The 27,847-nt window shown below is 43.4% G+C and overlaps 1 protein-coding gene across 2 annotated transcripts; it reads right to left on the reverse strand.

Moving 5' to 3' along the window:
* Mrpl42 (mitochondrial ribosomal protein L42) lies at nucleotides 1-27,847 on the reverse strand. Of its 2 annotated transcripts, none has more exons than XM_076554656.1 (6): nucleotides 27,737-27,847; nucleotides 26,149-26,298; nucleotides 21,477-21,540; nucleotides 18,120-18,204; nucleotides 14,185-14,348; nucleotides 1-170 (listed from the first exon to the last, which is right to left on the reverse strand). In XM_076554656.1, the coding sequence occupies exons 2-6, from the start codon at nucleotides 26,213-26,215 to the stop codon at nucleotides 125-127; spliced, it is 426 nt and encodes a 141-aa protein (XP_076410771.1). In that variant the 5' UTR covers nucleotides 26,216-26,298; nucleotides 27,737-27,847; the 3' UTR covers nucleotides 1-124. The 2 variants fall into 2 exon arrangements, with proteins under 2 accessions (XP_076410771.1, XP_076410772.1); XM_076554657.1 differs by having other exon boundaries at nucleotides 26,384-27,758.

The following is a 27,847-nucleotide window of genomic DNA, read 5'->3' on the forward strand; positions in this document are numbered from 1 at the left end:
TCTATGAAAGGGTGTTTTTATTATTTTCTTACAGAACATCTTAATAAACACACCATTTGCATTTTCTCAGTTGGCAAATGAGACAAAAGCAAAATTTCCTCGATGCTTGGAAGATCGAGAGTCGTCACCTGTCTTTGGGGGGATCCGGTTTCTTACGGCGCCTGTGATACCTTGAGAAGAAGAAAATATTATAGGTAAGATTACTCCAATAAACTAGTATTCCAGGTAGACATCTTAAATGTCTGTGATTATTTTGCTATTTTTATTAGAATTATTTGGAAAAAAAAGTCAATAAAGCTTCATAAATATGCTATTACACACTTCTCAGACATTTCTTAGTAATAAGCCACAACCCCATAACAAAAACTATTTTCTATCAACTAAACATTCTGGAAAATCTCCTTTCAGATCTTGAGGACAATTTCATAACCTGAATTACTGGTCTTGAATTAAAAATGGATGCTTACCTTTAAAGAAACTATATATCATAAACACGTCTATAAAAATTTATTTAGAATGTAATTATTTTCCTCAGAACAGGGGCCTCTTAAACTGTAAAATCATGTCCCAATGTACAAATTCAACTAATAATGTTTACAGAAAAATGCAGACTGTGACCAAGAATGCAAGCTATGAAAATCAGAATGTCCAGAGCGACTTTGCTCACTTTGGCAATCACAAATATGCTGAACACTGTGAGAACTGATCCAAGCACAGACACCACAGGCTCAGGCCTGTGTGCCTCCACTCTCCACAGCACACTGGAGAAGCCATGTGGTGAGCAAATCAACTCCTGATCTGCTCCAAAGTGTCTGCAACCAGAAGTGCTTAGGTTTTTCAAGTGTTTGCATGCACAGCATAAACTATCTCATCTGTTTTGTGTTTGGTATGTCTAAACACAAAATTCATTTGTGTTTCTTTCATATGTGCATTATACACACAGTTTGAAGGTAATTTTATGTAATATTCTGACTGTGACTGCAATCTGACTGTGACCCTCAACGCTGAGTTCACAAACAACAACAACAAACTGAGTTCAGTACAGAATTTTCCACCTGTGGAATCTGGCCAGTGCTCAACAACTTTCAGAGCCAGGAGCGAGGGCCCATTTTAATCCCAGCTCTAGGGAGGCAGGTGGCTCTCTACATTGTGAGGCCAGCCTGGGCTACATAACATGCACCACTACGTCCAGCAGATGCTTGTATTTCTAAAAACAACAAAAAATCCAATGCTGTTTACAGTCACAATGAAAGGACTCATTGGAGATAAGTTTATACATTGCAGCCTACACAGGAGTTCAGAGTGGAGTGTAGTGGTACCCACTGGAGTCCCAAGTACTCGGGAAGCTGAGGTCCGAAGAGAAGTGTGAGGCTAGTTTGGGGAACATACAAGACCTATCTAAAAACCAAACAACCAAACAAACCAACAAAAACCCAAAGCCTCAGTCTCGAAAACACATACATATAAGTAACAGATGAACCAAGAAGGTTTTATTTTTATTTTTAAATAAATATAGACATTTGTAACAACACTGAAAAAAGTCATGAATTTGAAATAAAACAAGTGCTACATAAGAGAGGGTTTGGAGGGAAGCAAGGGAGGGTGGAAGGGACAACATTTTATTACAACTTCAAAAAACAACAAAAGTATTTAAAAAAAAAAAAAAACACAACCCAAGCTCCTTAAAAAACCATTACAAAAATTTTCTAGCCAGGTGGTGGTAGCACACACCTTTAATCCCAGTGCTTAGAAGGCAGAAGCAGGCAGATCTCTGAGTTTGAGTCCAGCCTGGTCTACAGAGTGAGTTCCAGGACAGCCAGGACTACCCCCCCCACCACCACCACCACCACACAACAACAACAAAAAAACCACTTAAAGGAAAGAAATTCTAGAGCTCTAAGTACATGGAAAAATGCTTTGTTTCCATAGATGTAAATATCCAGTTCTGTAAGGCATCAACTACCTGAAACTGACCTGTAGACCAAATGTTATCATATTTAAAATTGCAGAAGGCTTTTGTTTGTTTGTTTTAGTTTCTCCGAGACAAGGTTTTTTTTATGTAGCCCTGGCTGTCCTGGAACTCACTCTGTAGCTCAGGCTGGTCCCAAACTCAGAGATCTGCCTGCCTCTGCCTCCCCGAGTTCTGGGATTAAAGGTGTGTATCACCACCACTGCCTGCTTCCAACAGGCTTTTTAAGAAAAAAGCTTGTTAGAGACAAGCTGACTTCAAAAATTTAGACACAAATGCAAAAGACAGGATTGCTGAGAGAACTCTGAAGAGAACAAAAAAGTTAGAGGACTTCCTACATCTCAAGACTCACTTATGGTCAAGTAGACACATACCTCCACAGCACAAGGGAGTCAGGGCCAGGGACATGTCAACGGACATGTCAGCTTGACCCAGTGGCTAGGGGGAGACAACGGTAGGTAGAGTTGGCCCAGGTGCTTCTGACACCAAGATGTGCTCTCAGGAGATTTGTGCTGGGGATTCAGACAGCACAAAGTTGAGTAGACAGAGCACTGGGCTACCAAACTGGCAGGCATCAATGACGTTCACCTGCAGGGACTAGGGTATGACTGGAATACAGAGCTGTCCACTTTATACCTTACACACGGTATACCTCTAAAAACACTGTAAAGGACATTATATATCTCATTTTTAAATCATAGTGAGTCCTGTTCTTCTCACTGCTAGACCTTAAAAACTGAAATATTAACAAATCATCCTATATATTGCCTGAGTCTTAAGGAAAAATGGTTCACTGATGCCCAGAAACAAATACTTTCAAATGGTATACATTAATCAACAATACACACGTTGGGGTCTACAAGAGAGATCAGTGAGTAAGGAGCCTGCTGCATAAGCTGGCAGCCTGAACTCCATCCTTGGAACCTACACACACATACACACACACACACACACACACACACACACACACACACACACACACCATGCACAAATGCTGACAATAAATACATTGTGTGTCTATGTCTATGTGTGTGTGGATAAACCTGCAGACACTACGCAAGTGTGTGCTGAATGCTCTGACAGGACAATGATTCCAGGCGAGATTTTTTCTTTACTCATACAAACTAGTATCTGGGGTTTTCTGCTGTGCTCTTTACTGAGAGGTATTGAGACAATCAATTCCACCTAATTAAAGTCTGCTTACAATTCCAAGTGCTTCACAATCCTGAGGGGGAAAGATATACTAGGAGATTACATTAATTAGCAGTCAAAAGCTAATTACTAGCAATAAGATTAAAGAAGTAAATAAGATTAAACATAGGTAAGATCCTAGATAACGTGCTTGGTTTTTAGGCTCTGAACAGTCTCTTTGCCTTCAGTCTGCCCCCTTCCAGTGAAGACAGCCAGGGGATTTTTCACAACTTCTGTGACTTGGGTATGAACAATGTTTACGAAGATTGAAACAATCTGGAATGCGCAGGAAGGAAGCACGTAATGAAAGCCAGAAGGGAAGCTCAAAACAGGCTGGAGCTCAGGTCTCTGGATGATGTGCAAAACTAAAAGTCTGGGAAGACAGCGCAGTCAGGAGAGCATCTGCCTCGAAAGCCCAAGGACCCGAGTTCAATCCCCAGAACCTACGTGAACAGAACAACCATGGAACATGCTTGCAATGGAGACAGGTAAGATCCTGGGGCTTCCTGTCCAGCCTGGTCTAGGTGGAGAGTCCCAGGCTCCTGAGAGACTGTCCTAAAGCAAAGGTGGACAGCTTCAGTGACGACAGTTGAGACCTGGCGTTGTCGTGACCTCTCCGACACCTGCACACCTCCCCTACATAAATGTACAGGTAGATACTAAGTCAACAACAGGGCTGCTGAGGTGGTACAGGAAGTGAATGCACTTGCTGTGGAAACCTGATGACCTGAGTTTCAGTTCTGGAAGCATGACAGACACATCAGCAGTGTGGCATGCACACATTCACACACTTGTCCACACACAACACTGTAGCACGAATCCTAATTGGTCTTAATAATAAAAACCCGGAGCCAGATATCAGGGTGAAAGCTGAAAGATCAGAGAAGCAGAGCAGCCAGCCACTAGAGAGACTTCTTACTCTAGGAATCCTCGCCTGAAAGAGCCCTGAGCTCCTGTCTCCTCCAGCCTTATATTCCTTTCTCTGCCCAGCCATATCACTTCCTGTCTCCACCTCCCTAGTGCTGGGAATAAAGGTGTGTGCCACCACTGCCTAGCTCTGTTTCTCTTTTAGACTGATCAATCTTGTGTAGCCCAGGCTAGTCTTGAACTCACAGAGATCCGTCCACCTCTGCCTCCCTAGTGCTGGGATTTAAGGTGTGTGGCCCCACCACCTGACCTCTATGGCTAACTAGTGGCTGGCTTTGCCCTCTGATCTTCAGACAAGCGTTCTTTGTTAGCTCACAAACGAAATATCACCACACAGCACTAATAATACCATAAAGACTTTTTAAGTAAAATGAAACTAAGAGATGAACAGGAGATGCACTGGCCATGAATCGTGGCAACACCCCTGGAACGCAGCATGATTAAAGATACAAAGCTATGGGATGGCTTGTTAATTTGTTTTCATGAGCTCTAACTTAACAGTTACAAAGACAGGTGAAAATCCAACAACATGCATAAACATGTGAGTACTAACAAATAAAAACCAAAGAGGAGATTAGAACTTAAAAAGGAGTCAGAATTGAAACACTGTAAGTTGGGAAGGAGCTGGGGGGGAGATATATCAGTACATACATGTATGACATTATCAAAGAATAAATGTAAGAGCATTAAAATGGATTATCCTACCACAAATTGCTTATTCAAACACAATAAAAATTACATTAAAACAAATGTAGACTGTGTTGGCCAAAACTTCTAATTTTTTTCTTGGAAAAAGAGACAGGCATATCACCTTTAGCCTGTAATCCCAGCACTCAGAAGCTGAAGCAGGAGGATCGTGACAAGTTCAAGAGCTACCTGGACTACAAAGGAGTTCCAGGACAGACTGGCCTGTACAATAATATCCTGTCTGAAAACAAAGCAAGCAAGCATGCGCTTGTGCACGCATGCACGCACGCACGCGCACGCGCACACACACACGCACACACACACACACACACGCACACACACACACTAGTTCTCACAGACAGTTAAGTGAGGGGCTTGTTTAGATGGAGTGGGAGGGGTAGACTGCTTTATTACAGAGAACCAAAAGCTTTGGGGAAAGTCTAATTAAATTTTTTTTTTTTCCTGCAAGGAAAGCTCAGATAATCCATGCTGGCTCCTGCCTGTGGTAGTGGGAGCTGGAGGCTGGCCTTCTCCCACAATGATGTAATCAAGAAACAGAGGGCCGGGCGGGCAGTGGTGGCGCACGCCTTAAATCCCAGCACTCAGGAGGCAGAGGCAGGCGGATCTCTGTGAGTTCAAGGCCAGCCTGGGCTACAGAGTGAGATCTAGGACAGCCAAGACTGCTTCACAGAGAAAACCTGTCTCAAAGGAAAAAAAGGAAGAAAGAAACAGAGGGAAAAAAGAACTGACATGGCCAGGCTTCAGTCCCCAGGGGCCCACACCACTGACACACATCAACCTGACAGACCCCCGTCTCCTAAAGGCTTCACAACCTCACCAAACAGTATCACCAACTGGGGACCAAGCGTTGAGATGAGTGAGTTTCTGGGGGCACATGTAGATCCACATCTACCAGCTTCCCATCCAGTCAGAGCTACGTGCGTTTCCTCCGTATTTTATCTGACAGGCTCGACCTTCTCGTCCACTTCCTGTCTACCTCCCTGAAGCACCGAGGTTCACTGACACTGTTCATATTCTACGGCCTTCACTCCTCAGCGTGCAGATAAGGAACAGGTTTTCATCATCACTAGCACTTCTGCAGCAGTCTGGACCAGACTCACGAGTCCCACGGGGCATCCTGAACAAGCGCCAGCTCGGCGCTGGTTACTGAATGGCACAAGAGAATAGAAACAGAGCCTGCTCGGACAAACCAACACAGAACACTTCCTAGTTTGGTTTGGAACAAGAACGACACGAAAGAAGGTTCTGGGCCAGGAGTATAGCTCAGCAGTGAAACTCACCGCTGAGCATGCGCGGGGCCTGGGCTGATTCCTAGCATTGCGAGAAAAGAAATAAGGAGTTGACTGGAGGTGGAGGTGGGGGAAGAGATTGGGAGTGCAGCTCGGAGTACAAAGACTGCCTCTAATTCCCAAGGCCCTGGGTTCAATTCCCAATACCACAAAAACCAAAAAATAAATAAAGTCAATGTTTTTTTTATTTAAAAAGGGGGACGGTGGCAAAACGGCTTAGTGGCAAAGGCACTTGCTACCAAGTCTCAAGACCTAGGTTTGGTCTTTGGCACCCACATGGAAGGAAGGTGATCACCAACTCCCCCAAGTTATCCTCTGACTGCCACATGCCTTTCCCACCCCAAATAAACAAGTCAATAAATAAATAAATAAATGCAGAAAATTTTATTTGAAAAGAAGAGGGAAGCAGGTTGCAGTGGCGCACACTTTTAATCCCAGCACTCAGGAGGCAGAGGCAGGCAGATCTCTGTGAGTTCGAGGCCAGCCTGGGCTACAGAGTGAGATCCAGGAAAGGCACAAAGCTACACAGAGAAACCCTGTCTTGAAAAAAAAAACAAAAAACAAAAAACAAAAACAAAAAAAGAAATTTCCTCATTATGGACAGAAAATGAACATTGGCAAAGAGCTTGCGGTAATTTTTTGGGGAGAGATAAACACAAATATCCCAAAAGCAAAAGAATTCAGTGTATAAAGAGAACTAACTGGGTCCTTCCTCACATTGTACAGGGAACACCAATTTCTGGAGCCCATAAATTCTATATGGATGCAAACAAATCTGGAAAGGCAGGTTATAAATCAGGAAATTAAAGAAAAGTGGCTCAAAGCCCTTATGATTCTATTCAAAAGACAAAATTATATGGTATTCTCACTGTATTATTAGATTTTCCAGAATCTCTTAATATAGTTACTGACTCTCAATATGCAGAAAGAGTTGTTTTACGTATTGAAACTGCTGAACTTATTTCAGATGAATCAGAATTGACTTTGTTATTTATTCAAATACCAGAAATAATAAGAAATAAAAATTATCTCATATATAACACATATCAGAACCCATATGGATCTACCCAGGCCCCCTAGCACAAGGTAATGATGAAATTGATCAGCTTGGTAGGAAATGTGCTAGAAGCCTCAGAATTTCATAAGAAGTACCATGTTTGAAAAAATAATTTTTCATCACTTGGCAATAAGCCAAGGAAATTATAAGGGGATGTCCTACTTGTTCTTTGTATAGCCAAACAACAGGAAGTAGTCTACAGAAGGACGCCCACATTCCCAAAAGATGGATTATGGATATTCATTATCATTTAAGGGGGATTGGTTACAAGTTGTTATTAGTAATAGAAAAAAAAAAGCTAAACAAAGAGTTAAATTCAAAGATCTCTTTCTAAAGGAAAAAAGGGGGGATAGGGTATACAAATGATAGGATAAAAGGGTAGATTACTGAATCTACTTTTAAACAAACAAAAAAACCCCAACTACTAGCCAAATATTTCATATTAGTATGGATTTTGGTATACTGATACAAATTTAAAGTTAATTTTGTTATACAGTATGTATATTTCTACTCGTTTGGGGTATTGGGTTTATGTAACTCATTTAAAAATGTAATGTATAATTAAATACAAATTAATAGTCATCTATAATAGTCAATCTTAGTCATATTAGGTATGTTTTCAAGGTCATATACAGACATATTTAGATAGCTGATCTTCAAACAATTCAAAGACCTACAGAACATGGCATTTAAAATGTTTTAATCATGACAACGAGACACGTCTGCTCCTGACAGTACCAATCTACTTCAGAAAAGATGACGGACATAGAGAAAACTCCATATGGAGTTTGCCTTCCCTAGGGCAAAAGCTAGCCATGTGGGCAAAGAAACTGCCCTTGCCTCAACTGCTGACAGTTACTGTGCAAACTGGACCAAGACACACACACAAGCGACTGCCAAACTTTGTCAAGACAACGTCGGACAGTCTTTCAAAATTCTCTGCTTCTCAAAAAAGTCTGTCAGATATTCTAGGCCTCTAGGCCAAGGATGAAGGCCCCAACGTTACAGAGGAAACTTAGATGACTGTCCAGACAGCCAGCTGTTTCTATCACTTCTCCCAATTTTTGGAAGTTCACTTGCTATGCATTTCCTGCTTACTTGGGTAATATTATATCTTCATGGAGTCTTTGATGAAGTTGAAGACTAGGTAGTCATAAGTAAAGTTTTCCTTAGTTATAATAAAAGGTAATTTAGGTATAAAACTTTAGATTCACAAATATAAGATAAATAATAGAGTATTTTCTCTAATTTTGCCCAACACAAATGGACTGGATATTGTAACTGTAATTCTTACTTGATAACTCTTTTTGTTGTCTATAATTTTACTATGTTAAAGTTAAAAACCTTCCTTTTTAATTAGACAAAAAAAGGGGGAAATGTGGAATGTTCCTTTACACTGTGTGAATATATGTCACTACGATTGGTTTAATAAAGAAGCTGTCTGGCCAATAGCTGACCAGGATAAGATTAGGTGGGAGAGCCAAACTGAGAATGCTGGGAGGAGGAAGGGCGGAGTCAGGAGACACCAGCAGCCAAGAAAGCAGGGACGTGTAGAGAATGAGGTGACAGCCATGAGCCACATGGCAAAGCGCAGATAGGAAATATGGGTAATTTAAATGTAGGAGTCAGCTAGTAACAAGCCTGCGCTATGGGCTGAGCATTTACAATTAACATAAAATCTCTGTGTGATTATTTGGGAATGGCTGGCAGGACAGAAACTTCTGCCTACACCTTTTCACCTCACAGGGCACAGCACAAGTGTGGTGCATAAACATGAAAGTAGGCAAAACATTCATGCACATAAAAGTAAAAATAAATAAGTACCAGGAGGCGAGGGGGAGAAAAAACAGTAAGTAAGGGGAAGAGTGATTCAGGAAGGCACTGGACACTGGCCTCTGGCCTCCATACGCACACACGCTAGCATGAAAATGCATACACACATGCACACTACGAACATATACACACAGAGACAGAAAGATTAACTCAGAACAACCACAAAAAGGAAAACTAGAGCCACAGTCAGCCACAGGCTAAAAATCACACAGTGTGAGTCCTGTGGACAGAACAGCAACTGGTTTTTAAAGGAATTAGGACAATGTTTACTGACCAGTCAGGCGCTGCACAACTTTCTTGTGTGTAATAATTCAAAAATTTGCTAGAATGGGAAAAGGGGGCTGGAGAGATGGCTCAGAGGTTAAGAGCACCTGCTGCTCTTTCAGAGGATGCAGGTTTGGTTCCCAGCACCTACATGGTGGCTCCCATTCCAGGGAATCTGGGTAATCCTCTGGCCTCCAAGAGTACCAGACACACATGAAGTGCACAAATCACTCATACACATAACATATTAAAAAAAAATAAATCTTTAAAGTAAGGAAATGGATAAAAGGATGAGAATAAGATGAATTTTTACCAGGAAGCAGAGTTTAAACTATAAGGACTGCTCTTGCATTAAAATAAAGGGGAACTCAAGTGTTATTTTGTTTTTACTTCAGAATACACCATAGCGACAAGCAGACGCAGGTAGGCCTGTGATGGCAGCCCGTGGAGGTGGACGGCCCCGGCGGCAGCCGAAGGGGACATTCAGGCCCGGAGGCAGCTGACGGAGACATTCAGGCCCAGCGGCGGCCCACAGAGGTGGACAGGCCCTGCGGCAGAGATAAGCAGACGGAGGTGGACAGGCCTGGCGGTGGCGGCCAACGGAGACATTCGGGCCCAGCGGCAGCCCACAGAGGTGGACGGGCCACGCGGCGGAGACAGGCGGACGCAGGTCGGCGACCTGCGGAGGTGGACGGGCCCAGTGGCAGCAGCCGACAGGGACATACAGACCCAGCGGCAACCGGCAGAGACATACAGGCCCGGTGGCAGCCGGTGGAGACATACAGGCCCACAGAGGTGGATGGGCCCCCAGCAGCAGTGACAAGCAGAGGTAGGTAGGCCCGCGGTGGCAGCCGGCAGGGACATACAGGCCCGTTGGCGGCCCGCAGAGGCAGACAGACCCAGCGGCAGCTGAGAGGGACATACAGGCCCGGCGGTTGAGACAAGTGGACACAGGTGGGCCTGTGGCGGCGGGCCGCAGGAGTGGACAGGCCTGGGGATGGAGAGGGGCGGACACAGCTTGGAGCGGGGATGCCCCTGGCCCCAACACCTGGGGAAGAGGCTATCTCCATGGGTCGGAACCAGGGCGAGTCTGGGCACTCTGTCTGGGGACAACCCAGGGCCCAACTGCTGATCCTGTGAAACCCAACAACTTGGAGGTGAGACTACCCTGCTCAGCTGAAACCCATCTGGGAGAGGATTCAGATGCCTACAGTTTGAAGTCTGAAGAAACAAGATCAGCTGAGGAGTTGACAAATGAACAAAACGTGACCTGGGAACACAGAAGAAGGCGCTACCCAGCAACTAAACCAGATCACCAGAATCATAAGTATATAATTCACCAACTGAAATCAGCTGTCCCTGAAGAAACAGCCCAATAGCACCAATTTAACCAAGAACCCCTACTAAACCAAGACTAAAAATTAGAACAAGAGAGGCACTCTCAGACACAGACACCACCTGCACCGCACAGAGGAAAAGATGAGTAGACGCCAGTGCAAAAATACAGGCAATAACATAAAGACCTATATGGCAACATCAGAACCCAGTGATTCTACACCTGCAAGACCTAAACATACCATGACAGAAGAAACAGAAGAAATCAACCCTAAAAATGACTTTAAGGAGATGATAGAGGCCCTTAAAGAAGAAATAAAACATTCCCTCAATGAGGAAATAAAAACTTTCCTTAAAGAGGAAATGAAAAACTACCTTAAAGAGGAAATAAAAACTTTCCTTAAAGAGGAAATGAAAAACTCTCTTAAAGAGGAAATAAAAACTTCCCTTAAAGAGGAAATGAAAAACTCCATTAAAGAGGAAATAAAAAATTCCCTTAAAGAAATGGAAGAAAAAACGAACAAAAAATGGGAAGAAATCAAATCAAACCAAGAAAAAGCAATTAAACAGATGAAAGAAACATTCCAAGATCTGAAAAATGAATTTGAGACAATAAAGAAAACACATGCTGAGGGAATGCTGGAAATAGAAATCCTGACAAAACGAACAGGAACTACAGAAACAAGCATAACCAACCGATTGCAAGAGATGGAACAGAGAATCTCTGATACTGAAGACACGATAGAGAAAATAGATTCGTCAGTCAAAGAAAACACTAAAGACAAAAAAGTCCTAACACAAAACGTCCAGGAAATTTGGGACACCATGAAAAGACCAAACCTAAGAATAATAGGGATAGAAGAAGGAGAAGAATACCAACTCAAAGGCACAGAAAATATATTCAACAAAATCATAGAAGAAAACTTTCCTAACCTAAAGAAAGAAATACCTATGAAGATACAAGAAGCTTACAGAACACCGAATAGGCTGGATCCAAAAAAAAGTCCCCTCGCCACATAATAATTAAAATACTAAACACACAGAACAAAGAAAAAATATTAAGAGCCGCAAAGGAAAAAGACCAAGTAACATATAAAGGTAAACCCATCAGAATAACACCAGACTACTCAATAGAGACTATGAAAGCTAGAAGATCATGGACAAATCTCATGCAGACACTAAGAGACCACGAATGCCAACCCAGATTATTATACCCAGCAAAACTCTTAAATACCATAGGCGGAGTAAACAAAATATTCCAGGATAAAACCAGATTTAATCAATACCTGTCTACAAACCCAGCCCTACAGAAAGCACTAGAAGGGAAAATTCAACCCAAAGAAGCTAAACACTTCCATGAAAAATCAAGCAATAGATAATCCCACACCAATATACACCACAGAAGGACAACACAACACAACCACAAAAAATAACAGGAATCAACAATCACTGGTCATTAATATCCATCAATATCAATAGTCTCAACTCACCTATAAAAAGACATAGGCTAACAGAATGGATAAGAAAACAGAACCCATCCATCTGCTGCATACAAGAAACACACCTTAACTTCAAAGATAGACACTACCTCCGAGTAAAGGGCTGGGAAAAGGCTTTCCAAGCAAATGGACCTAAGAAACAAGCTGGTGTAGCTATCCTAATATCTAGAGAAAAAGGATGTTTCAAAAGAGAAAAAGTCTTGTGGCAATGCCTCAGTGGCCCAGGTAACTACCAGAACTCGGAAATCCGCGATGGAGACTAAGGCAGCAGAGATCTAAAGTGGAGTGCTGAGTTCTGGCAAACAGCTGCGTCTTTCTTCCAGTAAGTACCTGAACAGGGCTGATGTGAATTATGTCAAGTCCAGATTTTAAGAATCATACTCTCTCAGGGATCTCCACAAACTAGTGGGTGTTCTCCCTCACTGCCCCTGTGAGACAGTCTCTGTACGGGAGAGGCCTCACGTGACTTTGTCTCTGGTGTTCCTCTGGGGACATCTGTGTGAGAAACTGTATGCTCCAGAACCAGCTCTTGTGTCCTTTGGCCAATGCCGGAGTGTGAAATAGTCCAACGTGGGAAACAAAAGATGATCCCAATCGGGAATCATGACATTTTTTTTTTTTTTTGGATGATGGTTATGTTCTGTTTTGAAATAACCTCTGTGTATTTCATTTATTTTCTTTTACCTGGCGATCTCTGAGCAGGCTTCAGATTTTGACAGTTGATGAAAGATACGACAAGCATTAATGTGTGGGTGAAAAGCTTGGTGAAATTCTGAGTGAAGTTTTAGTTAAAGTTAGTTGAACTTGGGATTGACTGGGAGGCCAAAGATTTAAAAAGCAGAAGATTCTCTCAAGACACAAGTTGTGTGATAATAGTGTGTTTTGTGTGTGTGAATGAGAATTTGTAAATGTTGAATTCTAGGCTTCGACAATCATTGTCAGTGCAGATCAAGCTGCAAGTATTTTTTCAAATATCTTAAGTTATATTTTCCTTTTCAGAGCTGCTTCTTATTTGGGGCTACTTTTTTTTTTTAAATTGAGGCGTAATTCATAAAAGGGTATATTGTTTTGATGAGACTTTTTACAACTGTGGCTGGATGTCTTTCTTTAGTCTTCCAAGAAGGGCCATTTTACTTTTTTAGAGTTACTTTTTAAAGTCATGAGGTCAACAACTTGGACTACTATGCATGTAAGTGCTAATGTAAATTAAAGCCCAAGTTGACCTCCAGCAGCAGTTCATTCTATGTTGACAGTGAGAGAACACTTTGCCTGTTAGGATACTGTTACTCATGGACTGAAATGCTGAAGAAACCCCTCCCCCTATTTTGTTTTTTTTGCAAAAATCAAGGTATATTCTAGGGTTTCCTGGTTGACCTCAACAGATAAACTGAGATGATAGTCTTAGTTCAGAAATGATCTGAATGTAGATTTACAGTCTACATGTACAGCTGGCTAAGTGAGATCGCTTTCACAGTTCTGCATGTATCCCATCGGCTCCCCATTAGTCACTGAACTCTTAAAACTGGTATTGTAACATTATCACAATGTTTTGCGCCAATTTTATAAACTTTACAGTGCAATATGTGTTCCTTTTCTGAGGCAAACCAAAGGTATATTTCTCAAGGTTCTGCTGCTATCAGCAGCGTTGATGGAGGATTCTTTATACATTTGTAATAGATAGAAATAAACCAGAAAGAAAAAAGAAAAAAAAAGTGGTGGAGGAAAAGGTGAACACTGCAAGAATACTCAAAAGGGCTGAGAGTTGCAAACGCCAAGAATGGCTTTGCATAGTAAATGGAATAGAACAGCTCTGAACTATAGCTTACTTTTCCTGGTTTGGTCTGACAGAATGATTGAATGCTTTTGTACAAAAATCAGAGCCTTAAAAACAAGGATTTGGTGAGATTGTAAAATGGTGTGCCACTTTGGCAAAACAGTTTGGTGGTTGGTCAAAATGCAAAACACTGTTACTCTGTTACTCAACAATTCTACCCTTAGGAATAAATCCTCAAACTACTGAAAAAAAAAAAAAAGAATACACCATAGCATACTTGGGGTCAATTGTTCCTCACCCAGCACCACTGCAGAGGAGTGGAGAAAGGATGAACTTACTGTCCGAGCGGGTACCAGCGATGCTTGGTCGTGAAGAACACCTTGCTGAGCTGCTCTATCATGGGGCCTTGCTTAAGCGGTTTGCTTTTTTCTTCTAATTTGGTTTTCAGCACTTGTTCGTGTGTTTCTTCATTATTATGCAAAATATCTGGTTGAGGGATAGGCTATAAAAGAAGCAATTGACAACAATAAAGTGTAGAAATGCAAGCCGGGGTCTGGCTGCCTTTACGAAACAATGACCATACTCAGCAATTCATTACATTCCTGACAGTGGGTAAGCTGCCAGAGCACTTTCAGTTAGTTATACTACTCAGAGTTAGAAATACTCTTCTACTAGCCAAAAATTGTGGGTTTCTTTTCCAATAATAAAAGCTCTTATTCGATTCTTTTCCCTCAGTAATAAGGTACTTGTTATTTTTGTTTCTATTTCCCAAAGTATATACTAGTGTCCATATTACGTTTTAACTTGCAATTTAACAGTTTACCTTATATATTACTAAGGAGAAAACAAACTGTGGTTGGTATATAAAATAAATTTAAAAATCTAATAAAAAAAATTTCAGAAAAAGAAAAAAAGGAGAGAACGATGAAAAATATATAAAAGACCTCTGTGTGCCGGGCAGTGGTGGCTCACACCTTTAATCCCAGCACTCGGGAGGCAGAGCCAGGCAGATGTCTGTGAGTTCGAGGCCAGCCTGGTCTGTATAATGAGTTCCAGGACAGGCACCAAAACTACACAGAGAAACCCTGTCTCGAAAAATACCAAAAAAAAAAAAAAAGAAAGAAAGAAAAAAAAAAAAAAAGACCTCTGTGGTGGTTTGAATAAGAATGGCCCCCACAGGCTCATCTATTTGAATGTTTGGTTCCCAGTTGGTGAATTGTTTAGGGAAGATTAGGAGGGGTGGCCTTGTTGGATGAGGTGTGTCACCGGAGATGGGCTTTGGGGTTTCAAAGCCCCGACCATGCCCAGTCTCCCCGTCTGCTTGTGAATATTAGCTCTCAGCTCCTGCTCCAGCATCATGACTGCCTGCATGCTGCCGTGATGACCGTGGACTAACCCTATGAAACGTAGCCAGCCCCTGATGGAATGCTTCCTTTTATAAGTGGCCTTGGCCATGGTGTCTTTTCACAACAACAGAGCAGTAACTAACAACCTCCCATTGAAAAGCGACATTCCTAAGCAGCATAGAGTGGTGCATGCCTGCCGTCCAGCACCCAGGAGGCAGAGGCAGGGGGATCGCTATGAGTTAGGGCCAGTGGTTATAGTGACACTATATGCTGACACACGCGTCAACAGTAGTGACATGGGAGAGAATAACAAAGAACAGCGAAGAGGTTAAGAGCAGCACTTCTGTCCCTGGTCCTGCTGCGTAGGAGTGGTTATAGGCATAGGCAGGGAGATAACCTAAACCCTACCCCTCTTTGTAAGGTCAGGAGGAACGGCTATCTCATAAGGGCTGGTGCAGATCGAGCGAATGGTAATGGATGCTGTGCCTTGCCTTCCTCCAGCTCATGGAGACTTCAGGAAATGGTAGCTACCGACATCTCCCTTATGGCCCCACACAGGACACAAGTGCTATACGCATATTTAAAGAAGCACCCCATAGACAGTTAAAGCATCTTAAAGGACCGTCTCTTTCACATAAAGGAGACTATTAGTCATGGTGACTGTGACCGTCACTGGAAGGCACCAGCAAGCACAGCATCAGCGCTGTAGGAGCTGTCAGGATGAAGACGGGGCCGCTAAAGCGTCAGGCCCCGACTAAACATCTGTGGATAAGCTAGGGGCTTCTTCTAAGAAGTTCTCACGCTCGTACATCTGACAGCGAGAACTAGCAGAGACTCCTTCAAACCACAACCTTGCCCAACGGCCACTGCAATTACTCGGTAAAATTACACCCGCCCAGCAACTAACTGCCTGGTGAACCTTGGGCTCGCTCACCCGCGTTCCTGATTCTCATGGGGAAGAACTGGAGCCTCAGACCATCTGTAGTCCCTTCTGCTGGCCTTGCTCAGCCTGCCGACTACAGCAGTTCACCCACCATTCACGGCCTCTGGGCGGCGCTCTTAAATACGCTGCATCTCCTCTGCTGTTGCTTGGCTGACAGAGCCTTCAAATACGAGTTTTCTCTTAGGTTTTGCTGTTTGTTGCTAAAGGCCAAATGTCTCAAGTCAGGCATGTTGGCACTCACCTGTGATCTCAACCCTGGGGAAGCTGAGGACACTCTGAACTACAGAGTGAGTATCCAGGATAGCCTGGGTAACATAAAGAGATCCAGTCTGGGCTATAATGAAACTCTGACTCAAAAGACTTCCCCACTTTAAAAAAAATGTAAATATTATAAAGAAGGTGTTTGAGGCCAGCAAGATGCCTCAGTAGGGGGCTGGTGAGATGGATCAGAGGTTAAGAGCATGAGCTACTCTTCCAGAGGTCCTGAGTTCAATTCCCAGCAGTCAGGTATTGGCTCACAACCATCTGTAATGATATCTGGTGCCCTCTTCTGGTATAAAGATGTATATGTAGGCAAGATACCGTATACGTAATAAATAAATAAATCTTTAAAAAAAAAAAAAGGAAAAAGAAAAGATGCCTAAGTAAATGAAAGTGCTTGCTGAGAAAGCCTGACAACCTGAGTTTGACCCTGGTACCCACATAAAGACAGATGGAGAGAAGTGAGTCTACAAAGGTATCCTCTGACCTCCTCACGCCCTGTGTCTTAGTCAATGTTCTATTGCTGTGCAGAGACACCATGACCACTGCGACTCTTATAAAGGAAAGGATTTAACTGGGGTGGCTGACAGTTTCAGAGGTTTAGTTCACTGCCATCATGGTAGGAAGCATGACGGTGTACGGACAGCAGCAGAAGGAGCTGAGAGCTCTGGATCTGGATCTGCAGGCAGCAAGAAGAGATACTGGGACTGGCTTTCCCCAAAGCCCCCAATAATACACTTCCTCCGTGAAGGCCACACCTCCTAATCCTTCTCAAACAGCTCCACTCCCCAGTGACTAAGCATTCAAATATATGAGCCTATGGGGGCCGTTCCCATTCAAGCCACCATACGGCACACACCTGAACCACACACATCGTACACAAATATGCAATAAAAAAATTAATAAAAAAGCTAACATCAGCCGGGCAGTGGTGGCGCTGGCCTTTAATCCCAGCACTTGGGAGGCAGAGGCAGGCGGATCTCTGTGAGTTCAAGGCCAGCCTGGTCTACAGAGTGAGATCCAGGACAGACTCCAAAGTTACACAGAGAAACTGTATCTTCAAAAACCAAACCCCCTCAAAAGAAAAAATTAAAATGAAGTTAAAAAAAAAAAAAAAAGAAAAAAGAACAACAATCCTGCTCTAGATTTAGCAGTTTGGACTGAGAGTAGGTCTAAGGAGCAAGAATGGAGGAGAATCACCAGGGCTGACAGACAACAGCAACAGGCAAGTATTATCAAAAGTTAAAACAAGGGGAAAAAGAGATGGCTCAGTGGTTAAGAGCACTGACTGATGTTCCAGAGGACCTGGGTTCAATCCCCAGGCCATCCAGTGTCTGGTCACACCAGGATAAAAATGGGAAGAAAAAAAAGAAGCAGGAAAAAATTAAAACAAAAGCATAAAATTATCAAGAGAAATATCTAAGTTTTTTAAAGTAAAAACTCAAAAACAATTTTTTAAAAATATTTCCAAACCTTTAAAAAAATTTAAATTTTAAACAAGGTCTCACTAAGATGAATTTGATGTCCTCCTGCTTCAGGCCAAGCAGTCAGGATGACAGGTCTCTACCATCAGGTCCAGTTTTTAATCAGATTTCTTAGGTCAGAAAACTGATGTCCTAATTGCCCTTGTACACTGGGAAACTTTAAATGAAAGGTGATAAAAACTGAGAGGAAAAGTCAAGACAGTCAACTAGAAAAGCTGAAAGACAACTTCCGCACGTACTTTGGTGTGTTCGTAGGGGATGTCCACAGAAGGGTGGTAGCACACTATGGTCCTGCCGTCGGAGGTCAAAGCCAGCTCTACCTTGCTGGAAAGGAACGTTTTAGAAATAGTTAGACTGTACTCAAAGCAGCATGAGTACTTTCGGGTTTTAGCTTTTTGAGACAAGGTCTCACCGTAGCCCAGGTAGCCATGGAACTCACTATGGAGCCCATGCTGGTCTCAAACACATGGCAATCCCCTTACCTCTGCCTCCAGAGTGCCTGGATAGCAGGTACACACCATCCTGTCTGGCAGGATCTCATGTCCCAGGCTGGTTTTGAACTTACTATGTTGCAAACAATGACCTTAAACTCTCGATCCTCCGACTCTATCTCCTAATTGTTAGGATTATGCCCCGCTACAATAATGACTTTTAATGAGAAAATTAATTAGAAATCAACCCAAATGCCACACTGGAAGCTAGGCCTCTGGCTGCTAGAGAAGGGCAAGGGCAAGAAATCTGTGCAACCTGCCACAGTACAGGCTCCGCTCACGTGCACCAGTGTGCTAAGGTGTGCACAGGCTCCGCTCACGTGCACCAGTGTGCTAAGGTGTGCACAGGCTCCGCTCACGTGCACCAGTGTGCTAAGGTGTGCACAGGCTCCGCTCACGTGCACCAGTGTGCTAAGGCAACTCGGGTCAAAGGGAGCCACAGGAGCAAATGCAGCCCCAGGGAAGTGGCCACTGCTGCACATGACATCGGAGGACAAAGAAGTGCTTCTGGGGTGACTTACAAAGCCATGGATGAGAGCTACACATCTGCCACACAAGTCTGCCCGGTTTGGAAGCGCCATATCTCAACAGAGGCCAGGGCATTCTGATGAAGCCAAGACTTCTAGAACACATCAGCCCTAAGTCCTGGGTTTCAGGATGCTACTTTAAGCCAGGTGTGGTGGCACACACCCTTAGTCCCAGCACTCAGGAGGCAGAGGCAGGCGGATCTCTGAGTTCGAGGCCAGCCTGGTCTACAGAGTGAGTTCTAGGCCAGCCAGGGCTACACAGAGAAACCCTGTCTCAAAGAACCAAAAAAAAAAAAAAAAAAAAAAAAAGCAAAAAAAAAAAAAGCTTAAGCTTAAAACAGACTATTCTAGACAAAGAAGAAAAAATACTGAAAAAAGTTACTGAACTTTTTAACCTAACTGAAATGTTACAACTAAATCTAACGGCATCTGATTTGAATAGGCTCTGAGAAAGTTTATGTTTAAGGTAAAAGGGATTCAATGCACTATAGAACTGAAAATTTAAAAACTGATGAGGCTGGTGAGATGGCTTCGTGGGCAGAGGTGCCCGCTGCCAAGCTGACAACCCGAGTTTGACCCCAGGGCCCACACGGTGAAGAGGTGTCCTCTGACCTCTGCATGCATGTCATGGCCCACACATGCACACACACCAGTAAATACATGTAATAAAAATGTATTGATGTAAGGTTGCTAATTCCAGGTTGAGAAACTGTGTTGAACATACTTGTATACTACAATAGCAAACTATTTCGATTTAAATGTAAACTTAATTAATCACAAACGCTAAAGGAAACATGCTGTATTGATTGATTGGAAAACTGAGTACCTATAACATAAGTGACAATTAAAAGACCATAACAGAGCATTTCAGCTTAACTACTGTAAAAAAATAAATAATAGTGAGGCTGTAAACTGTATTTCATCTGCATTGTTTTACTATGGTTTTACCACTGAATTCTACACACAATTGCAGTAACATTTCTGATATTAGTAAATTAATTAATTTATTTTTCAGACACAAGGGAGGTCTCACTCTGTACCTCTGGCAAGCCTGGAACTCACAGAGCTTCACGGGCATCCGCCTCTTCAGGGCTGGGATTAAATGAGTACACCACCATGTCCGGCCCAAATCAGAAGTATACACTTCATAAGATTTATTTATTTTGTGTCTGAATGTCCCCTGCACGTGTCTATGCACGCCATTCGTGCTCCCAGTGTCCTAGAAATCAGAAGAGGTTCTCAGATCCCTTGTCACGAGTTACAGTCGTGAGCTGCCGTGTGGGTGCTGGAGGCAAACCCAGGTCTTCTGCAGGAGCAGCTCTTTTAACCACTGACCACCACTGACCACCACTTTCCACCATCACTCCTTTCCGAGCCAAGGTCTCACCAGATAGATAACCCAGGCTGGCCTCGAACTCACCAGATAGATAACCCAGGCTGGCCTTGAACTCACTAGCTAGATAACCCAGGCTGGCCTCAAACTCACCAGATAGTCCAGGCTGGCTCTGAACTCATGATCCTCTAGCTTTAGTTTTCTAAGAGCTGGGATGACCACCACAGCTGGCTTTAGGGAGTTTTGCATAATATCTACACTGACATCATTCAATCTATTCAGGTTCAAAAAAACATAACCCAGTCTACTTCATCACGTACAACTTAACTTAGTACTCATCAAATGTACTAAATTAAAACCAGCATCAAAAACCAAAGTATGGGCTGAAGAGAAGGCTTGTTGCTATTGCAAAGGACCCCGGTTCAGTTCCCAGCACCCCCGTGGTCGTTCACTAGTCAGTAGCTCCAGGAGATCTGATGCCCTCTTCTGACCTCCCCAGACACAGGAACACACATGGTGCACACACATACATGCAGACATAATGCCCACACACATAATAAATTCAAAAGAAGATCTGAAACTCCTGGGCGTGGGGGCACACATACCTCAGCACTGCGAAGAGGATCGGGAGTCCAGGCCAGACTCAGCTACACAGTGAGTGTGAGTCTAGCCTGGGCTGCTTTTTGTTTGTTCATTACTTTTTATTTACTAAAACTTGCAATAAAACTTACATAACTTAAGAAAATAAATTGCAACTTCTGCACATCAACTCTGCTCAAAAGGGAAAAAAAAAGGAAAAAAAAAACACAAAACATCCTATTCTTCGCCTATTCTTAGTTTTTAGAATAATGACTAAGCTGGATAAACACCAAGCATATCGTACTGAATTCAGCAGTGTAAATTGGAATTATTCAGTGTCAAACGAAAGACAGATAAATACCTAATCTAATAGATATAAGCCCTAACATAAAATTATAAAAACGAATTAGCTTATATAAAAAGCGAAAGCCTACTGCAAAAAGAAAAGAGCAAGTCCGTTATAACAAGTATGACCCTTCACCATCACACAACAGTACCAGATTTTCTCTAAAATGTAAAATGCGTACCATCCAGGGACACACTTAATCCACAGAGATAAGACACAAGTTTAATACCAAAATTAAAGAAAGAATAATCAGGAAAGCAAACAGAAGATCGTTGCAGATAGAGCTGTGACTGCTGTGTTCAGCTGACTTTTATACATACCAGTTGTAGTCCTCTGGAAGAGAAGAATATGTAGACTTACAGCAGACACTGGATAAAGCTCCATCTGCAAAAACCCACATGGTAAAATAGTTTAGTTCCCTGAGCATAAAGGTTAATTTCAACATCAACCAATATCTGTTTCTTTTTTGTTGTTTATTGAGACAGGGTCTCACCATGTAGCCCTGGCTATTGTAGAACTCACTCTGTAGACCAGGCTGGCCTCGAACCCACAGAGATCCACTTGCCTCTGCCTCCCACTTAAGTGCTGGGATTAAAGGTATCTGCCATCACACCTGGCTTAAATGCTTTTATTATTTTCTTATTTAAGTTTTTAAAAATTAGGTCGGGCGATGGTGGTGCACGTCTTTAATCCCAGCACTTGGGAGGCAGAGGCAGGCAGATCTCTGTGAGTTTGAGGCCAGCCTGATCTACAGAGTGAGTTCAAGGAAAGGCGCAAAGCTACACAGAGAAACCCTGTCTCGAAAAATCAAAAAAAAAAAAAAAATTAAGTTTGAGATTACCCCAGAAAACTAAGGATCAGCTCCCTCCAGAGAGGATTTCTCCTGCACCCGGGGCTAGGACCCACTGACTTCCCATCGACACACCTCTACCACTTCCCAGGACAGAACACCCTTCACACTTCTTCAAACACCGCTAAGCCTTCAAAGTCAATGTATTTTTGCCTATGAAGTCCTTCTGTGGCCTCTCGGCACTCTGGCCTCTCACAGGAGAACAGCTGTCTATTTACGTGGCCATGATCCGTGTTCACAGGACCTTACTCATCCCTCTCTGCCGTCCTTGTTTGCCCCAAGTAAGTTACTATGGGACCACATAGCTTCAGAAGCTCTAAAAACACAAAATCTACACCCGATGTCCACTGCACACAAGAGTTTAATGCTCCCTCACAAGGGAGGGCTTTTTCCTGATGCTCTTTATATGTTCTCTTTAAATTGTGGATTGTGCTTTGCCACCAATGTCAATATCCTTTTTCACATAAAATGTCAAAAATAGAACAATTTAAATTAGCTCACAGTGAACTGACTATTCTGATAATCCCAGTCAACTCAAATCAGTTAATTAAACATTAGGGACTGAGGCTAGATATCAAATGTGTACTAGGGACACAGTATAAATGGAATGGGCAATCTAACAGTGAAAGGATCATTTCAATAAAGAGGGACAAATAAGTAGTCCCACGTTAACTCCTGTGAAGACTGAGGGCAGTGTTGGGTCTGGCTTCTCTTAGGGAGACTACAGGGTAGGTAGCATGGATCTTTTTCTCAACTTGCCACCAAGACTGATGACCCAAGTTCCATCTCTGAGACCCACATGATAGAGGGAGAGAGCCAATACCACAAACATGTAATAAACAAAACAAAAAACACCAACTAAAAACAGAATTATGAAAGCTACACATGTGGTTTACATAGAATCCAGGTCAGTCAGAGCCACGGGGCCACACAGCGAGGCCCTGTCGCAAGACAACAAAGCAATAACCAGCATCTGACCCTGTGTACCACTCTGACACAGACCCTAAGGGGCCAAGTCAGGCCCCTGAGATCCTTGTACATCCATCCTATTGTGCACTGCTCACAACAGTCAAGACAACCCTCAACAGGCAACGGGCAAAGACAATGTGGCACATACACACTTTATTCAGGTATGAAGAATGAAAACACGCCACTTGCAGAAAAATGGATGGAACTCACGACCATCATGTTAAGTGAAGTAAGTCACACTCTGAACGACAAATAGCCCTGAGTGTGGCCCTCACAGCTGTAACTCTATTATTAGGGAGACTGAGGCAGGAATCCACACGTTTGAAAGCAGGCTGGGTGAGAATGAAACATTAAAAACAGTAACAACAACAAACGCCTAGAGTAGTGGAAATCCTAGTGTTTGGGAAGTGGAGGCAGGAGGATCATGTATTCATCAAGGTCAGCCTCACCCCCACAGCAAGTTCAAGACCAGCCTGGGCTACGTGAAACTGTCTCAACCAAAGAGAAAACCGAGCCAGAGATACAGCTCAGTGGCAGAGCTGACCTAGCATGTGTAGTTTCAACTTCCATGGCCACAAAAAAGAAATGAAAGATTCTGGACTAAGGATACAGTTCAGAGTGTTGTACAGTATGCATACTATACAAGTATGAGGACCCAAGTCTGGATTTCCACACCCACGTAAAAGCTGCTGTCTCTGAAACCAACGGTGGGGAGAATGAGAGAGTCGGAGATGGGCAGGTTCTTGGTGATCACTGGCTATCCAGTCTAGCTGAAACCACAAGCTCTGGGTTCACTAGAAACTGTCTCAAAAAATAAGGTAGAAAGTCAACAGAAGAAGACAACCTAAGTTGACCTCTAACCCCGTACAGATGCCCAGGTGAACACACCCATGCACATATCACACACACAAATAAAAAATAACAATATAAAGAGGGGGCTGAGATGACTCAGTTGGTAGATGCTTGTTCACAAGGATGAGGACCTAAGCTAAAACCCCAGTACCCATTTACAAAGCCAGAAATGATGGTGTGCGCTTGTAATACCCACACTGGGGAGTGAGCAGAGACACACCCCAGACAGCCAAGTCTATTGGGGATCCCCAGGTCCTAGTGAGAGACCATCTCCACAAAAGGTTGATGGCGCCTATGGGAAACACCCAAAATTCTCTGGCTTCCACAGGTGTACTCACATCAACATTCACACCTACCACACACACACACACACACACACACACACACACACAGAGAGAGAGAGAGAGAGAGAGAGAGAGAGAGAGAGAGAGAGAGAGAGAAGACAAATACTATGCATTTTCCCTAAAATGCAGAATCTAGATATATATAGGGGTATTGTGGGTTTTTTGTTGTTGAGACAGGGTTTCAGTATGCAGCCCAGGCTGGCCTCCAACTTCCAGCAATCTTCCTGCCTCTGCCTCCAGAGTACTGGATTACAGGTGTGCATCTCCACGCCCGGCCTGTTTACAGAGGATGTGAAAGCGGAAGGGGACTAGAGGAAGAAGTTTAAAGAGAGGGGGAAATCAGGGAAGATAATGAGGGGAGGAATACTCCATGTTTTCGCTCATACGGAAATCTAGATTTAAATCTATGTACAACTATGTGACGCAAAAGCAAAAGGGGACTATTTAGGGAGAGGAACAGAACCAGCAAAAGGCAGGAGGACACCAGGGTGAATGAGTAAGTCACCAGAACTATGTATGCAAGAAATGTCATAAACTTATTATTTTGGATGCTAACTAGAAGGTTAACTAGAAGGTAAAAATACAGCAACTTTATTGTTTATTATCAGTATTTGGAGACAGGGTCTCACTATGGAGCCATGGCTGGCCTGAAACTCACTATGTACACCAGCTTAGCCTTGAACTCACAGAGCTCCACCTGCCTCTACCTCCCAAATACTTAGGATTATAGGCCTATGTCACATGCCCATCTCATCACAGTAACTTCTTGTTGCTGTTTTAAGACAGGGTCTCTCTAGACAGCCTTGGCTGTCCTGGAACTCACTAGACAGTCCAGGCTGATTGCAAACTCACAGAGATCCCACTTCCTCTACCCCAGCGCTGGGATCAAAGGCCTGCGCCACCACGCTCAGCTCACTATAGAAACTTTTAAAAGCCTAGATAACCAAAAGTTCATTGTGCTTTGTGTTGACTCCTATTGTAAATAGAATGTGATAAATGAAATCATGTTCAGAGCCCTAACAATGAGGAGTAGGTGAGCAAGGGGTCAGGGACAGAAGGCTTTCTATAAAAGTGGGGTTCAGTAAATTTGAACACTGCTTCAAAAAGGAGTTTAGTGAGCAAAGGTTTGTCTTGCCTCAGATGCCCCTAAGTTACCTATTTATTGCTGTGGGTGAGGGGAATGAAAGCAGACAGCTGTGAGAAGCAGGATTTTACATTCTACTATTGATGAGTTAACAGACTGACTATAAAGCATGTATTAATAGACTTTTGAGATGATCTTTAGAAAGGAACTACATTTATTTGTTTAATGGCTGTATCCATAAGGGAAAAAACCTCCCACAATATTAATAGTGATTATCCCTGGAAGATGGGACTTCTTTTGGATTTGCTTTTTATTTCCAAATCTTGGGAACTACTAAAAAGAAGAAGAAGAAGGAGGAGGAGGAGGAGGAGGAGGAGGAGGAAGAGGAGGAGGAGGAGGAGGAGGAGAAGAAGAAGAAGTGTAAGATACACTAAGAACAAATGTTCCTCATGGAGAGGAAGTTACCTTCTACCAGTTCACCTAAATCCTACCTGTGGTTTAATGATAGCCAATGATTACCCTAGATCCTTTACTTGGCATTTGTGCACACACACACATACACACACACACACACCACAACACACACACACACACCACACACACACAACACAGACATACACATACACTGCCATACACACACACACACTTTAAGCCCACAACAGGATCATTCTCTGACATATCAGGTTTTTTTTCTTTCTCTAGTTGGTGATCTGTCCATGTTGGTAACAGCTGCATGATATTCATAGTTAAGAGTCCTCTTTTGAATGACATTTAAATTGTGTCCCCTTTTTACTATTGCAAATAAAAAGCATATAGAATAACCAAATGCTTTAAATATTCTATACTTGGAAAAGCATACTTTTTTAAACATTAAAAAGAAAAATCTCACTTACTTCGCATTGGAAATAAATGTTTCCAGACAGTTCTGTTTGATGTCACCCATCTGACTGCTGATGCCATGATCCTTATCAGGTGATTTGAAAAAGATTTTGTGAGGCGAGATCGCGTCTAAAATCTGTTTCTAGGCACACAGAATTCCAATCCTGCTTAAGAGACAAAGGAAAATCAGCTACAGGGGTAAGCCTCAACACCGCAATAGGACAAGAACCATTAACTAGCACGAGTCACCTGAAAAGGCGGCTTCAACTTTTCAGTCCCACACGATGTAACAGCGGGACGAAGAGCAACGACATTAAAATGTAAGAACCCACACCCAAGAACTACGTCTACTATCACGCCTCTCCAATGCAACCTTCGCTGCACTCATGCAGTTTGTTTCCGTTGAGTGTGCAGTAAAAACGCAATTACTTAGAAAGTCCTTCACACACAATGCACAGTGCATACACCTCAAACGCTGGTGTGTCTACGTACTAACTCCCAAGTCCCACACATAAGACCTTGCCGCTCATTGTAATATTGTTTCTGATGAAATATTCAACAAGACCTGTCTTTGGTCCATGAAAAATTTAAGAGGAACACGTCAACGTCACCATCTTACAGGTTGTAAACAAACCGCTCTTGTCGCCGTTTCATCTGTCACGTAACATTTAACGATAATGTCAAGGCGTATTTATAGGGAATCATGAAAACTGAAAGGACTTGCTTCCAAAGACTTTGGAGTTGCTCAATTACAAACTGGAAAATCTGAGGCAAGTCTTTAATTGCACGACCTTCCATTCCAGTTCTTCCGTGGTAGACTGGGGGGAACAATCGCAGTTTTCATGGGAAGTTGTAAATACGTTGTATATAATTACTGTGCCCCTATTCTCAATTTGTCTCAATGGCTATCTATGTCCCTCCCTAGCTCAGCAGGCACGAAAGGGAATAGTAGGGCACAGTCTCTATTTGCAGGCCGATTCCTGACACGCCTGACACGCCTTGCTAACCCGGAGTTCACTTTGCATGCAACAGTGGCTCCCTTCCGCTCTGTGCTCTTTCAGACATTTGATTAGGAACAAAGGCCGAGAGAAGTCCGGTGATTTATTATTTTAATAGTCCAGTGTTTAACTAGTGTCATGCATGAGACACAAACCCACGTCTTCCGATTACAAGTCCAGAATCAAAACATTTGTAAGGGGGACTTTAAGTTTCCCCGGCTCGGTGCTGACATTGTCGGCTGAGGGTCAAACTGCTGCTGCAGAGACTTTCGACCGTGAGCCCCTTGGCACGGAATTCAGCTCGAAATCTAACATCCGGGAGGGTCTGAGGTTTGGGGAACAGGTGCACGGGGACTGCGGCCCAGGAGAGATCTCAGGAGTCGCGGGGTCAACGTGGTGCAGCCGGACGCCCAGCAGCACACGGGTGCTGAGCCACGAGAGGGCACAACCAATACGTGCACCTTCCGCTGCATGGAGCCTGGGGACACCGCAGCCTCGCCCTGGGGGGCAACGACGGGCAGAAAAGCCCTCGCCGCCCAGGGACGAGCCTTCCAGGCCTGTCCCGGAGGAAGAGAGGGCAGCGGCTGCATAGAAAACTACTCACCGCGGGCCAGCCATCTTGCCTCAATCCGGGTCCTAAAGACGCCGTCCAGCGCGCGCACCTCGGGCCCGCGAGGCACTCTGGGAGTCGTAGTCTCTGCGGGGGATGGGGGGG

Source organism: Peromyscus maniculatus, chromosome 18 (assembly GCF_049852395.1).
Source record: "Peromyscus maniculatus bairdii isolate BWxNUB_F1_BW_parent chromosome 18, HU_Pman_BW_mat_3.1, whole genome shotgun sequence".
In the NCBI taxonomy this organism is placed as follows: Eukaryota; Metazoa; Chordata; class Mammalia; order Rodentia; family Cricetidae; genus Peromyscus; species Peromyscus maniculatus.